At 32.5% G+C, this 16,582-nt stretch overlaps 1 protein-coding gene across 3 annotated transcripts in view; it reads right to left on the bottom strand.

Annotated features, from left to right (window-relative positions):
* Nucleotides 1–16,582, bottom strand: part of MEMO1 (mediator of cell motility 1) — a 130,310-nt gene that overhangs the window by 26,459 nt on the left and 87,269 nt on the right. For 2 of the 3 annotated variants that reach the window (XM_044663699.1, XM_044663697.1), the window contains 3 exons: nucleotides 14,269–14,381; nucleotides 12,613–12,724; nucleotides 1,004–1,146 (listed from right to left, as the gene is read on the bottom strand). In XM_044663699.1, the coding sequence (XP_044519634.1) occupies nucleotides 1,004–1,146; nucleotides 12,613–12,724; nucleotides 14,269–14,381 (368 nt within the window). The remainder of the gene's footprint in view (nucleotides 1–1,003; nucleotides 1,147–12,612; nucleotides 12,725–14,268; nucleotides 14,382–16,582) is intronic. The other variant, XM_044663698.1, reaches the window with a different exon arrangement.

Below are 16,582 nucleotides of genomic sequence, written 5' to 3'. Positions count from 1 at the left end.
TTAAAGTTTCAACTTAAGACATGAATTCCAAATAACATCCAAATACATAAAGAATAATTTCTTCTAAGCTTAGCCCAAGAAGCAAATATAATTTTATTTTGAATGACAATGTGTGCTGACTAATAATAGCAACACATCTTGAAAATGGGAAACAATTTCTTTTCCCCTAACACGCCAAAAAAAAAAAAAAAAAAAAAAAAAAAAAAAAAAAAAAAAGGAGGCGGGCAACAAATGGAAGAACTCAGCATTCAGGAAACAATGACTTATTTTGTCGTACAGAGATATTCTAAAGGTACCCCAAAATGTGCTAAGAAATTATAAGATAGATGAAAACAACAGGGGACCCAACACTGCAAAAACTGCTCTTAGAGAGATATATTCAAAGTTAAAGTTCTGAGAGATGCTTCCTTTTCTCTGTGATCCATCTCCTTCAAGAATCTTCACCTTTCATTTCACATTAATCAGAGTTGAGACTTTTTAAACACTTTGAATAGATGACAGTTTCAATATCCATAAAATTCCAATCTGTGACGTAGATCTCTAAAGTAAAGGCAACGCTGGACAAAAATCAAGTATTAGAAAAAGACAAAAGGAAAAAAAAAGAAGGAAAAGCACTAATGAAGCACAAAAGGATCTTCTGTGGTTCCTGGTGATTCTAGCACCAAGAAATTCTCCCTTCAGAGACTCTACAAAGGACCTTCTGCCTGGGGATGGGCTCACGGATCTAAACCCTGAGAGGTCATGTTAAATATATCTATATAGGCCAAGACCCTCACACTGTGAATCCATTTATACCAGTCGCCTTTGGAAATGTGCTCATCAACCTACTCCTACTAATCATTCAAAGATAACCAAGTAACTTTTAAAAATATCTCCTTTAGGTAATGCTAAGACCTCCAAGAGAAAATTAGAACTAAAAACAGAAGCTTAACATATCAGGATACCTTTCATTACAAATGCATACTATCTAACAAGATATGATAATATAAAGTCTACAACTTACCCCAATGGCAGAAATCAGAAGAAACCACAAAGAGATTACTAGGATCCGCTAGATATTTACTGAAGAGTTTTCCGAATTCCTGTTCTTTTGACTCACTCAGAGCTCCAACCAATACAGGAATAATGGTAAACTCATCCTTATGGCTTAAAGGAAACAGGGGAGGCAGATGGTCACATTTAATGTATTCAACAATAGTAACTTTTCAAATATGTTCATATTAAATAGACCATTTATTCAAAGTACTGAATTGGTAATAACAGTTAACATAATATTAGTACCCTGAATTTATAAAATCTATAAATTATATATTTAAAGGGAAACAAAAAAGTGAGAAATTATGGACAGAATATCATGTAATCACTAAAAATACAAATTATAAAGCATGTGCATGTAAACATGTACATATATACTGATCTATATAATACTACACATATTAAATACTACATCCTCAGGAATTCTAAACTATAGCTGAATACTCTCAAAAGCAAAAACATACAGTGCACATTTAATTATACCTTCAGGACTCTTTTAAAGTCTTTTCCCATCATCACCTAAGCTGTAAGCTCCCCCCCAAAATTTCCAGAAACTGATCTCTTACTGGATCTTTAAGTTTTCTTCCAATGTCATTCACCTCAGGAAACACTACTATCAATATCATCCATGTATATATCTTAGTGAATCATCTGAGACCAACTAAAAAATAACCTTGCCTCACCCATAAAATTCACCATTTCCACCTCTGCACCTGCTCCAGGGAATAGATGTGGAGGAGTCTAAAGACATTAAATGAACTTCATTGACAATCTAGAGTACATGTAGTTTAAGGAGGTGAATGTCAATTTAACATGACAAGACAAAGGAACTATAAAGAACTTGACTGTATCTCACATACCACACCTAAAATGTAAGCAAGTACAAAAATCAGGTATCATACTATAGCAGAATCTTTTAGTTGGAAGGGACCTTAGAAGTCATTTAACTCATCTTATTTCCCATCCCATGGAGAAATTATCTTTACAGTATCCCTAAGAGCTTCAATATTTCCAGTGACAAGTGAGTTGCTAACTTTTAAGATAACCCATTCAGGTCCAATAATTAAGAGAACATTCTTCTTCATTGTAAACCAAAATCTGCATCCTTCAATCTTCTGACTATTGAGCCATGTCATGTTCTCTGGAGTTACACAGAAAAAAATCTAATATCTTCTTCCACATGAAATTTTTATCAAGTATTTGTAGACATTTATATCTCAATTAAGTATTATCTTTTCCAGACTAAACATACCCTTTACTCAATGTTCATGGCTTGAGGTCTCCTTCACACTGATTTCTCTCTTTCATAAAAAGTGGAAACAAGAATTGAACAAGAACTCCAAATGTGGCCTGATGAAAGTAGAGTATAATGGAACTATTTATTTCTTTCCTTATTCTAGGCACAACAACTATATTAATGGAACCCAAAACCTGACAGGCACTCCAAACTCCTGAGTCACTGTGTACTTAAGAGTAAACAAAAATCCCCAAATTTTTCTTATATAAATTGCCATCAATGGGGGCAGCTGGGTGGCTCAGTGGATTGAGCCAGGCCCAGAGATGAGAAGTCCTGGGTTCAAATCTGACCTCAGATACTTCCTAGCTATGTGACCCTGAGCAAGCCACTTGACCTCCATTGCCTAGCTGTTACCACTCTTCTGCCTTGGAGCTAATACACAGTATTGATTCCAAGAATGAAGGTAAGGATTTAAAAAATAAATAAATGAATGAATTGCCATCAAATCACATTTCTCCTCCACCTACCCCAATGCCATTCTACTGCTGTACAGTTGATTTGGGTAATCTAATTACAGCTCTTTATATTTATCCCTGCATTTAGTTCCACATGCTAAAATCAACCTAACATTGTAATCTGTCAAGATTACATTGTGAATCTTGATTCTATCACCTAATATATTAACTATTCCTCCCAGTTTTATGACATTCACAAATTTACATAGACTGTCTTCTAGATCCATTTTTTCTTTAAACCCATACTTTCTGTCTTAGAATCAATACTATCAGTTCTGAGGCAAAAGAATGGTAAGGGCCAGGCAATTGGGGTTAAATGACTTGACAAGGGTCACAGAGCTAGGAAATGTCTAAGATTAGAAACTCGGTCCTCCCAACTCCTGAACTGGAGCTCTTCCACTGTGCTGCTTTTAGCTACCTTCTGTCTTCTAAGTCTTCTAGATCTTAAAAGACACTGATTAAAACGATGACCAAGACATAGCCTAGAATAGAGTCCTGTAGCAAACCATTAGAGACCACTCTTCCAGGCTGACATTAATCCAGTGAGCAAAATGTAGATAAAGTTGAGCAACTAGCTTTGAGCTGTATCACTCTATGTAACACCTAGGTCACAAAGGCATCAGGAAAGTTTGCCAAATTCCTTTAAAAAAAGTATAAAGACACTGGCTTCACAGCACCTAAAAATATATGCCTTGCCCATAGTGTGTACTTAATAAAAGCTTTCTGAATTGAATTATTCTAATAAATCAGTTTAATGATCCTATCAACAAAGGAAACAAGATTAATATGGCACTATGATTTTATTTTAATGAACCTATACTAAGTGCTAGTAATCATCACTGCTCTTTATAAGTGTTCACAAACCATGAGTTTTCATATTGTAGACTAGAATTTTGTAAAGAATTCCAGAAATATTTTGAAAATTAAAACAACGTATGCTCTTCTCTGGTCTTCTAGGACATACTGAAGATCTGAGTTTATCAAAAATGCTTTCAGTAATAACATCTTGAAGTTCTTTCAGCACACTAATATATAAATTTATCAGCCAGATGCCAAGTCTCTATAAGGGTGCCAACCCTAAAGCAAGAAGAATAGAAACTAGCTACGTCATTCTGATAGTTCAAATGGGCTTAATGTATTCAGTTCCCCATGAATGTTACCTTAACTTTACCTGCTTTCTGAGTTCACATTAGCTTCTCACTCTGACTTCTAGATTTTTCTATGCTTTTGGCCATTCTAACTTGTCTTAGATCTCAGCTGACTTACACAATACTGAAACAGTAATTCCTACGTATCTCTTTTGGAATTCAGAACTTTGTTTACACTACTCCCCTAATACAATACATGTGGACACCTATTCTATCTTTTTTTTTTTTAAATCCTTACCTTCCATCTTGGAATCAATACTGCATATTGGTTCTAAGGCATAAGAGCAGTAAGGGTTAGGCAATGGGAGTCAAGTGACTTGCCCAGGGTCACACAGCTGGGAAATGTCCAAGGACAGATTTAAACCTAGGGCCTCCCATCTCTAGCCTGGCTCTCAATCCACTGAGCCACCCAGCTGCTCCCCACCTATTTGATCTTAATCATAAACTACTATGGCCCAACTTTATGCAATCTCTGCATTTGGCCCAACTATTTCAAGGTCTTTGCTACTGGTCCCTGCAATTCAAACATAAGCATTTCTCTGTTGGCTGGTCCAAGAGACTTTAACTTATTTAAAGCAGCTTAGTTTTATCTTCTCACCTCTCGAGCTTTAATTATCCCTGAGCAACAAGAATAATGATCATTCTTCTTGAGAGAAAAAAGAACCAATCTATGAATTGAGTAATTCTGCTTTCTCTCTGTACTGTGAGAGATGTGGCAGAGATGGAAAGCAAAATGGGCCTAGTATCAGAAAAACTGGATTTGCATAATCTTACCAGCTCCTCAAAACAAAACTACTGCACAATTATGAAAACCAAGTGAGACAATGCATGATTACTCTGTAATCAACAGAATTATTCTTAGAAAAAGTAGTGCGGAGTCAAAAGACCTGAGTTCAAGCCTTGACTCTACTATAATCTAGCTATGTAATTGACCCTCTCTAAGCCTCAACTGCATACACAAGTATATGAGAGAAGAGAGGAGAAAAAGGGGAAAGAAATAAAGGGTGAGGAAGAAGAGGGGAAAGGAAATGTGCTCATTTTGCACTTCAGCCTGTACACTCCTACACTTGTTCTTTGTTCTTAATTAAGAAACCTTCATTCCATCTTTTATATAAAGCCCTTTAAACGAATATTTTAGAGAGCTCCCTTTGCAGACACATCAACCTTCCTCAGTTCTTTCCCTTTTCTTCATCTTCAGTCTTCCATAATTATACTATCAGAATGCCTTTAATAGATTCTTTTTACTTATGCAACATATGTCCTTTTATACTCTGAAGGTATAGTAACAAGCTTTTTATGCCTCTAAGCTTTTTGAATGTTACTTTCCTTAAGTTTAACAGGTTTGAACATAGTCAAGCATTTCTTGGCTGTCAGAGCCACTTGCTTCCAAATTTTCTGTCACTTCCACTTTATCAACTAATTCCTAACTGAAGGTAGAACTAAAACTGATATTTACAGATTCCTCTACTTCAGTCTTTTACCAAAGAGCATGAATGTTAGATTGTTAGGGAATGGAGAAAGCACTTAAAAGGGAGCTTTCATTGTAGAGAAGTTAGTGTGATCAGATAAAATAATAATTAGAATGGTCCAAAATGATGCACTTACATGTTAGCTATTCAAATTTTATTGTCTTAACATTTTATACTTAAGAAAATAGAAAAATATTGTCTGCCTTCCAAATTGTAAGATTTTAGACACCAGAAATACCAGTCTAATTTGCTCTGTACAAGACCTAACATGATACCATGAACAAATTAAAACATTTAATAAATGTTTTTTGATGTTGGGACAATGTCTTTACAGGTAAAATTTTCCCAAGGAGTCAGGCCATTTAATTGATATGTAGGAAAGAAATAATTAATGAGCATTTTAAAATACTTAACTTTTAAGTATTCCTTAAATCAGTATTTCAGTGTTTTATGATATAAAATAGGGATTTGGTAAGAAAATATTAAATATGAAATCATGTAAGCATTCAGAATGCTTGTAGCAAATTCTCTATACGAAAATACTGAATTTCTCTATTTTTCTCCCCAAATGTTGACAGCATACTATCTACCATTTCCTGGAACCAGAATTTGTATTATTCAGCTATGCAGTTCAAGTCCAAGAATGTTCCATTGGTCAAACCAGTTTGAGAAACAATGCTTTAAATAACTTAATTCCACAATATCAGGTTGCATTCTACAATAGAATATCATCACCCCCAAAGAGCTGCCTATAATGAATGTAGTTGAAAGGATGTTAAATTTAGAGTCAGAAAGCCTACATTTAAATTTGGACTCTGCTATTATCTGAAAGACCCTAGGAAAGTCACTCACCCTTCTCTAGGTCTCCATTTCTTCATATGTAACAAGAGGGAGCTGAACTAGAATAGATTTCTATGGTCCATACAAGACTCAAATCCTATGACTGTTAATTACAAAATAAGCAGGTATGAAGTGTCACTTATAATGCTCTTTCAACAATATCTCTATGAAGTATTAAAAAAGAATTAAAAAACTGACAAAGGAGTCTGTCTAAGGTGTCTTCTTAACACTTCACACCTTGCTTAGGTAAAGAATAGTCACAAAATTATAGGGTTAGTCTATTTGAAGTCTTTTATCCCATATTACCTAAGCTCATAAGAAAAAAAAGGGAGAGGAGAGATTATTACATTCTTCATCACCTTAAATATTCCTGATGTAAATGCATTAACTTCAGTCACTAGAGATCTCTAAGCTTTAAGAAAAATTCTCACCCCCACTTCTGTCACATTCTACCAAATAAAAACAGTAGCTGTAGTGATTGAGACATTGCTTCCTAACTTGCAACAGTTAAGGGGATCTTTAATGAAATCATGGCTTGATGTACAAAATGTAACTGACCAAGTACATTTTTTTGCTGTTGTTGATTTCTTTGGGACCTTTGGGGGGGCAAGGGTTAGAATATAGTACAGTTAATAATACTTTATCTCTCATTTCTCTAGAGAGGCAGCTAAAAGGTTAAGTGTGAAAAGTTATTCCCTCAGTCAGTCAACCCCTTCTGAACTACTCCAAAGTAATTCTTTATCAAGAGTGAACACTAGGTGACCACCAAGAGACCCAGTCACATTCCAGCTTGGAGCCATTAAATCCACTAGCACAGAAGCACACACTCACTATGTACAAAAGTAAGATATAAATTTACCCTTTCTTCTTTTTTTCTTTCTCTTGTTTTTCCAGAAATTCTTAACACGCTTTCTATATTCTTTTGTCCCGTGTTATCTAACTCTATCTAGGTATATCAAATAGCTTCTTATTTGAAGGAAAGGTGTCTAAGATTCAAAAATAGGGGTGAAGCTTTGGTTATGTGTTATTTAAATGTTGATTAATGTTCCAATGTTTAGTATATTTGTGTGTTCTTTTCTCTCTAAACCATTTTCTTCTCTCCTACTTCAATTCTTGAAAGAGAAATGAAAGAACTTTTAATCACCTTTACTATCTACATCACCAATACTGACAAACCACAGATATCTGAAGTATAATTGAACTTCCTCAAGTCCTTAGAATATCATTAATATTAGGCATCCTAAAATCATAGAAATTTAGAAAGCATTTATGAAGAGTTTAACACAATACTACAGATATGTTAGAAGAGAAATTATATGATAGCCTTTTAGTAGTTATAATATGAACTATATAAAAATTTTCATCCTCCTTTTACCTAAAAAACATTGATGAAAAATTAGTGAACTCATGTAAGTATAGTAAATCTTTACTTTAATTCAAGTCAAATATATTCCTTATTCCCTTGTATCACTCATTGCTCCTTATCATCTATTATTGCTTTTTAGCAAAAGTATTAAAATGAATTGTTTCTATGAAGTTCCATCACCTAGAGATTTCTGACATAAGCAACTCCATTTCCTGCAGTTTCTGAAAAATCACTACCCACTAAAGACTGAGGAATATCTAAAAGGCATAGAGTGTGGAGTAGGGAAAACTAGAAATAAAAGTAAAAATGTGAGAAAAATTGGAAATAACTATAGAGAAAAACAAAATTACTTACTCTAAATACCTAAAACAGGTGCCAAGATTGATATTTAATTTATTCATATCTATTCAAACAATTATGAACTTTTTTAAAAGCAAGACAAAAAAAGCACAGTCATATAAATTTTAGTAGTTCTAGATCCAGAATTTAAATCAATCTGTTAACCATGGGAAAAAAAAGTTGAAAACTTCCGGTTTATTCCCTTTTCTCTTCAGGAAATCCCAACCTACTTCTACTCCCCACCAAAACTAGCCTTTCATTGCACTTGAAGAGTTCCCAGACATCACTTCTAGACACTATTTCTTTTAGTTTCCACAACTGTGAACACCATTACACCATTCAATTGATTATTTTGTTTGCTAACACAGTAAAAAAATATAATTAATCTTCTTAGTTAACTTAGTTAACTTCTATCAAATAGGAATTTCTGTAAACTACTATCTTCCTTCCATCTATTGGAAAAGAACTTAGCACTACTCTGCTTAAAATTGGAAAGACTATTGGAAAGAACACTATGAAGCCAACACTAGAGAAAGGAAAAGCTACTGATTATAAATTTCTGCAAGATAATATAATTAGTGGTGGACCTTTGGTGCAGCCCTTTAATGCATCTATCTTAAGAGTTCTTCTCCATCCCTTTAAAATTCATGTCTTCAAGAATATTTGATTATAGGACTTTAAAGTTACTTTTAAAAAATTACTAAAAATGTTTAATGATGGTACTTAATTTTTGTCTCCAAATTTCTTGTGTATAAATGACAATAGGTTAAAATTCTTTACTAATTGGTTGTATTCTTCTCATCTATAACCCCAAACACATTGAGACATCTTGCCATTTGCCCTTAAGTTCCTGCAACCACCTGAAACCTGGAAGAGCACCAGACCTGAGGCTATACTTCTTTCTTTGAGTGAGTTAGTCCACTTGGCTCTGCAACTTCATCCATACAAACTTATGTAACTCAGCCCCAGCACTCTATCCACTGCGCCACCTAGCTGCCTAGAAAGAACCTTTAGAGATGATCTAATCCAATTTCCTTTATCTAAGGAACTCCATTTTCAATGTTCCTAGAAAATAGTCATCCAGACCTCAACTGAACAATTCAAATAACTGTAATCTTATTACCCAATGAGATAGCCCTGAACAAATAAGTATGTCCTACTTGTGCCCTCTAGACCTACATAAATCTAATTTCTGTTCTACATGGTGATCCTTTAAGTATTTGAAGAGAACCATCTTATCTCCCTTAATCCTTTAATCCTTTCAAAATTAAACAACTCATTTCTTTTCTTAATTTTTTAAAAACAAAGATCAGTCTTCACTCCCTATAACATTCCTCCAAGCAAGAAAAACAAAATTCCCTGTTAGAACATATATTTAATCAAGGAAAAAAAAAACACCTAGATTGGCTATATAGAGAATCATGGTTGATCACTGTTTGGGTTTAATATTGTTGGTACTATTTAAATATTTTTTTCTGGTTCTGCTCACTTCACTACATAAGTTTAAACAAGTCTCCCCAAACACTCCTCAATTACTTCTTAAAGTAAAATAGTATTCCAATATCTTACTATACCATAATTTATTGAACCATTCTCCAAATGATATAGATACTTCCATGGTTTTCAATTCTTTGTCACCATAAAAAGAATTGCTATATTTTTTTTAACATGAGTGCTTTTACCTTTTTCTTCAATCTCTTTGGAGTATAAATCTAGCAGTGATATCAATGAGTCAAAATGGTTTAATAGTTTTCTGAGAATTGTTCCAAGTAGCTTTCAAGAACTGGACTTATTCACTGCATAAGCAAATGCATTAATGGCATGTTTTCCCATAGCTCCTCCCTAGCATTTGTCATTTACATCTCTAATTTCTTCACAGAGCTTCATATAATGTGGATTTTTAGACTTTTTTCATCCTTTGGGTTGCAATCCACTACATATATTCCAGTTTTTAAATGTCCCTCTTAAAAAATAATATACAGAACAGTATTCAGACTCCAGATGTTGACTAATAGGAAAGCAAAATATAGTAGGACTATTGGAATAGTAATGATACTCTAAGATTATATTGTTTTTCTTTAACCAAATCCTGGAAAGTTTACTTCAAAATTTAAAATTTAAATTTTCAAATAATTTCTGCTAAGTGGGTGCATTTCCAGCACATACTCCCCATAGGATACTAGTACATCATAGAGAAGACTGCCTAGAGCCTCAACCTTACTTTATTTGTTAAAGGGAAGATTAACAAGTATAAAAAGAGTATGCAGTACCTAATTGAGGCTCTTCCACAACATATCAGAAGAACTAAAAGAGTATTTTTAAGGGATAGTTTAAAGAGGAAATGGATAGCCAAATGAAATATTTTGTATTACAATTGATACTCAAAACTAAAAATTGATATTTATAAAGTGTCTTCAAAAACATTCAATGCTATTTGCTAACTTAATTGAAAGATGAGCTAACTCACTGTCAAGATTTTAATTTGTAATTTTTATCTTCAGATTTGTCCTTAACTTGCTCAAGTGAAAACAAGGCCAAGTTGGAGGTGGGGGAGTGGGGGTGGGTTTGAGAACAATAAAACTTCATGGGCAGTTAGCTAGTAGAATATAATGAATATAGAATATAGGTAAGAATTTGAATAGGATACTAAAATTAATTCCCATTCATTTCCTTCCTACTCTTCCCCAGCCCCTCCAGTATGGAATAAGTACAAAGTGCTTTAACACTTTTCTGGAACATCTAAATAATTCAGATAAAAACCACTTTTCTAGGTAACTCTGACAAGAACACACAGTGCACTTGGTATTCTTCAGATACCTCCAAAAGAATTATCACCACCTATTCCTGCTGAATTTATAACTCTCTAAGGCATAAGGTAAAACAGATGTAAATACAAAGAAATGTGTTTTCAAGATGTCTGCAAGCCAAAAGTTGGCAGAATCAAAATGTGTTATATGGCTAATGATATTTTTACAGTGAACATAAACAGTTTTAAAGTGCTAGATTTCTCACTCTCTCACTTTTAAAAGTTATTAAAAAACATTCCAATAGTTCTAAAGTCTAAGAGGAAAGCAGCAATTAAAAAAATACTCTTTTGCAAAGGAAAAGCTATGATTTGGTGTTATAAACTTCCACAATTAACTATATTTTTCTAGCAAGCTAAATGGCTTCTATATATCCTAACAACCATAAGAGATGCAAGGGGGTGAAAAAAATTAATTTCCTGAAATGCAATTATCCTTCCAAAAGAAAATATTATAGATATTAATTTTTTTTATTTAAAAAAATATAAGAATTTCAGGGTATAGTTGTCATCTGTCATCTTATGGGATCTAAAAAGTTAAAAATTTGATGTTATCTGGTAAGCTTAAGGTATAGGATAGAATAACTGCTATAACAAAAATAAACAAACAAATAAATAAATAGATAAATAAATAAATAGATAAATGAATGAATAAATGAATGGGTGGGTAGATGAATAAACAAACAAATGAATGAATGGATGGATGGATGGATGGGTGGATGAATGCATGGATAGAAATGAGGGAGGGAGGAAGGGAGGGAGAATCACTAATAAGGTAGATAACAGAATCAGTAGTCAATATGCTCTCCAAATATACTGGGTAACAGATTCAAGAGTCAAAATGCTCTCAAAAAGCTGTAATAATGGACCAAAATCAATTAGATAAAATGTGACAAATAAATGTAAAGATATATTTAGATTCAAAAAACTCAATGGCAGAATTGTGAGGCTAGAAGGGTTACCTAATTTGAAAATAGTTAATGAGATAAAGACTTCATTTCAGTTGAGCACAAATCCAGTATAAGTCATGTGATTAATATAAAAGTGCTACATTAATAAATCAAATCAACAAATTGTTCCTTCTCTGGTCCAAAAGAATAGCATATCAATCAAGAATGACAATAATTCCACAGTACTCTGCCTGAGGACATCTGGAATACTGTGTTCTACTCAAGGTGCCCCATTTACAATTTAAACTTCACAAACTAGACTGTATCCAAAAGGGCTATTAACAGGATGATGTCTCTTTAGAAACCATGCTATTAGGAAAGACTGAAGATGTTAACTAGAAGAAAAAACTAAGGATAGACATAATTAATATCTCTTCAAAAAATATTTTTAGACCTATCATTTAGATGAGAGTCGATGTATTCTGTGCAGCTTCAGAGGAATCAAACAATGAGTGATAAGAAAGCATATTTTGACTCAATATAAGAAAATGTCTAACAACCAGAGCTGTAACAATGGAATAATTTTTGTGGGCATAAAAGCTCTCTGATTTTAAGCAGATTATGCTAAGTTCTTTTCCAATGGATGGAAGGAAGATAATAGTTTACAGAAATTCTTATTTGATAGAAGTTAACTAAGTTAACTGAGAAGATTGATTATAGTTTTACTGTGCTAGCAAACAAAATAATCAATGGAACCTAAATATTCATATTTTTAAAATAAATTGATCAATCACTATCAAGAAATTCCCTTCATTTCAAATGTTTTATTTAATTTAAATTTTATTTAATTTCAAATAAGTCAAAGGAAGATTACAATGCCTTGTCCAATGAATTGCTTCTTCCAAATTAACAACTTATATGTAATAATAACTGTATTTTCTCTTGGACTAACATATTTTAAACAATATACCTTTCCATGGCTTTAGCAGTATAAGGCAAATGCATTTCAATACTGTGTTCATCTTCATCTGTTTGCAGAGACATGCGCTCAAACATTCCTGTCTTCCACAGCTCTCCATAAACTGAAAAAATTTTCAGAATATATTAAAAACACATTACCATTTTCTCTCATTGGAAGTAAGGCACAAGACACAAAACTACTTGCATGGAATGGCTGTGAATATGGGGGAATGGAGCACTCTCCTTTATGTAAACATCGGCAACATTTTACAAGGTAAAATACATATACATTTGTGTTATACATAGAGTATGGTTTCTTATCCTCTTTAAACACAGTTCGAACTAGCATTTCAAAAAAATTAAATTCAATTGTAAAATAGCTACATTTACATTATATAAAGTCACCTTTGTGTTTGGGGCTCTTAAGTTTAGTTAGCATGGCCTTGCAAAAGCACAGCTGATAAAATGAGCTACTGTTGAAACATGGAAAAACACTGTTCTACCTACTCACCAGATTAATGACAGACAAGGAATTTACAGGACTTTCAGTCTCACTCCCTCCAGCGTGTTAGGAACAGACATGCTGGCAACACACCAAAAGATGGAAACTCTCCCGTATATGAGCAAGGTATTCTCCCAGAACTTCAAAATGAAGTTCATGGAAGATCAGAACATTAATTTAGTGAGGCATCACACCAGTTTAAAAGGCTTCATAATCAAAAGCATGTCACACAATATTAGGTAGCACTGCTTTACTTGCAAATGAAGGGTTTATTTTTTTAACCAAAAGGTATTTAGTTCTTAAAACCCCTGAGTTTTTAACATTTTTATTTCACCACAAGAATAAAAATCAACCATTTTTGGAAATTACTAAAAAGAAATTACAGAAATTAGACAAATAGTTGGGTAAGCACTTCTCTCAAAACTGCTTGTTTAATAACTTCTTCCAACAGGTATGCATTCTAAAACCAAGAATATTTTAGTGCTATGATATTTTCAAAATAATGTGTTCTCTAGAAAACAACTCAAATAGAGGACATAGTAATAAAATTCAATTCTAAAACAAAATGTTATTACTACAAAAAATTTTAGTGTATCTTCACTTTAAGGAATCTATAAAAATAACCATTAACCTTTGCTCTGACAAAAAAGTATGAAAAATTATTATTTACTTAAAAAGGAGATTCTTAATTTTACAAAATGATTCACCACAAGACTTCAGTAAATGTTGCGTTCCCAATTTCATTTGAAATATGATTTTATTTCCAAAATGTTTATCTATTATATAATGTTAAGTATACCTGTGCAGAAATCATTTTTATTCTTATTTCAATGTTATAAAATATGAAGCATAGAAAAAATATTCATGGTAGATTTATGATTGTTTTCCTAAGCACAATGCTTTACAATTATGATATCATTTTGTAACTAAGAAATTTGTTCTTAGAGATGGTGATAAGGTTGTCCCAAATCATACACAATGATACAAATCTCCTAACTCTTGGTCTCAGTGTTATTTTTTGCCATAATATGCTATCTTTTGTTGATTATTTTATTATCAGTGGATTTCAATTTTAAAAATTCAGATTCTTTCATTTAAGATACTAAAATACTTACCACTAAAACTAAAGCTATATAACAATCTGCAAACTTATTACATACTTACTCTTTTGATCAATACGAAGATCATACAAAGGTGTTCTATATATATCCACACTGGAAAGTGCACATCGAGATAGGGGCACATGATGAGAAGGCCCAAGAATAAATATTCTCCGGCTAGAATAATTTAAACAAAAGACAAACTCAGGGAAATTGAACTTTCTAAACAAAAACCTGCTCCAATATGAAAAAATAGTGATAAAAAACATATGCAGTATTTTTTCTCCTATTTCTTTTTAATGTCTAGAAATAATTTTGCAAGCTATAACAGGCACAAGTCTCTACTTAGAATGAGATATAAGAAGGATCACTATTAGTTCTCAAGAAAAAAGAAATCAAGTCTCAACCAACCTAAGCTACTTACGTGAGGAAAAAATTCTAAAGCTCTTCAATTTCTGGTCTATTATATTGTAGTAATTATAATATAATAAAAGAAGTAAAAGACTCTCTGAAATCAACCTGGGGAAAATTATCTTTCATTTCTATTATGAAATTTAAAGGAAGAAACATTTTGAAGAATAATAAATTCATATTCATATTGCTAAAAGAAATCTAAACTTGCTACACAAAGTTCAATTGACAAGCACTACCATGTACCAGGTACTATGTATACCAAACAAATAAATGAAATAACTTCTATTCCCAAGAAGCTTATATTTCAATGGTAAAGATAACAACATATCTGGTGTATATAAAATGAGTCACTTTTAGCTAAAATTTTGTAAGAAAATATAACTCATGAAGTAATAAATATTGTCCCCTTTAACACAAAATAAGAATACAAAGGATTTTCTAAGACAACACTTTCTTCCTTATCTTTTCATGGTCCACACTGGACATGTGTTGTTAAGCAATGCTATTTGTTAGAATCATATAAAAACAATACTAAACTCTACTATATTTCTGATTCAAATGAAAAGTACTCTCAAAAACAAACAAAAAACCTTGTTTACAACTTTTTTTTTTCCAGGAGGTGCAACTGCTTTCCCCTTTCAATAAGTAACAATTACTATTCCCCTCCACATAGTCTTACCTGAAATACTCAAATTATTATCACTGTCCCCTGAGACTCCCAAGCAAAATATTCCTTTCACAGTGAAAAAAAAAATCACCAACAGAATTCTTAATAGAAGGAAAATGGAAAAGACCGTATATAAAAGTTAATGAATGAGCTTACAGTGGTACCTTCAAACACTAATGGCAACAAATAACGAGATAGGAAAGAGTATAGGAATTATTGCTTGTTAGAGCACAAGCAGTGAATCATTCTTTGTGAAACTGATTCTTGAGTTAGCTAATTTTAAAAGTTTTTTCTCATACTAGTATTATCTATAGAAACTTTTCTCATGGCTGATATATAAAAGACTTTTAAAAAAACTTTACGAGATATTAGCAAGATTTACTTGCAAATCTTACTAGTCAAAGAATATTGTCTGCAAAGAATCTCCATTCACAGATTTACATGCAGTAAAGAATATAGGATATAAGCACATCTTACATAGAGAACTATCATTTTGCTAAGTTATTTCAATTTCCTCCTCTTAAGTAGTCTTTTACTCATGGAAAGTATAGATTGGGGTTTTGTTTTTTTTAATAGGAAAAGCCAAAAAGTGGTAAATAATGAATAAAATATCTTCCCTACCAAAAGGAAATTCCATCTTTTTCTAAATCCCTTTCTAAAACGAATGAATCAAAATTGTACTGATGCTGATATCTTGGTGCTCTACCCATCTACCTGAAAATTGAAACTTGCCATCTAGTAAATGGTCTTACCAACCTAAGAACATGGGAAATCAATTTTCCATTCTAAATTAAATGGTCATATGAATCCTTAAAAAACAAGTTAATGAGAAACTATTGACTTTTTCCCTCAAAGGTTTATTTTTTCTTCTTTTTAAAATTTTATCTGTAGGCAAAAATCTCAGCTGAATCAAAATTATTCACTTTTTATAAATTCTCCCATAAAATTATGATTTTTAAAGAGTTGATACTAAATAAAAGACTTATTTACTATCACAAAGACAAAGGTTTATTTTGTTGTTTCAAGACTTTGTAAGATTTTCCTTCAAAGTCAAACCTAATAAATAAGCAAATATTTTTCTTTATATTCATTTTATTATTACATCAACTGTAAAAAGTATTGCTATGTACACACGGCAGTATCTCTAGGTCTTAAGATATTAGTTATGAGGTATGAATGAAAAAATATTCAACCCCTGATAACGAACCTATTGGTCATGAGCCCCTCCAAATTTAGTTAAACTGAGGTCACACAAAGCTGTTCCACTATAGTAGGACCATTGTTTTCCAATGGCACA

This window comes from Gracilinanus agilis, chromosome 2, assembly GCF_016433145.1.
Source record: "Gracilinanus agilis isolate LMUSP501 chromosome 2, AgileGrace, whole genome shotgun sequence".
In the NCBI taxonomy this organism is placed as follows: domain Eukaryota; kingdom Metazoa; phylum Chordata; class Mammalia; order Didelphimorphia; family Didelphidae; genus Gracilinanus; species Gracilinanus agilis.
The sequence above is the reverse complement of the archived record's forward strand: the minus strand, read 5'-3'. Positions and strand labels throughout refer to the sequence as shown.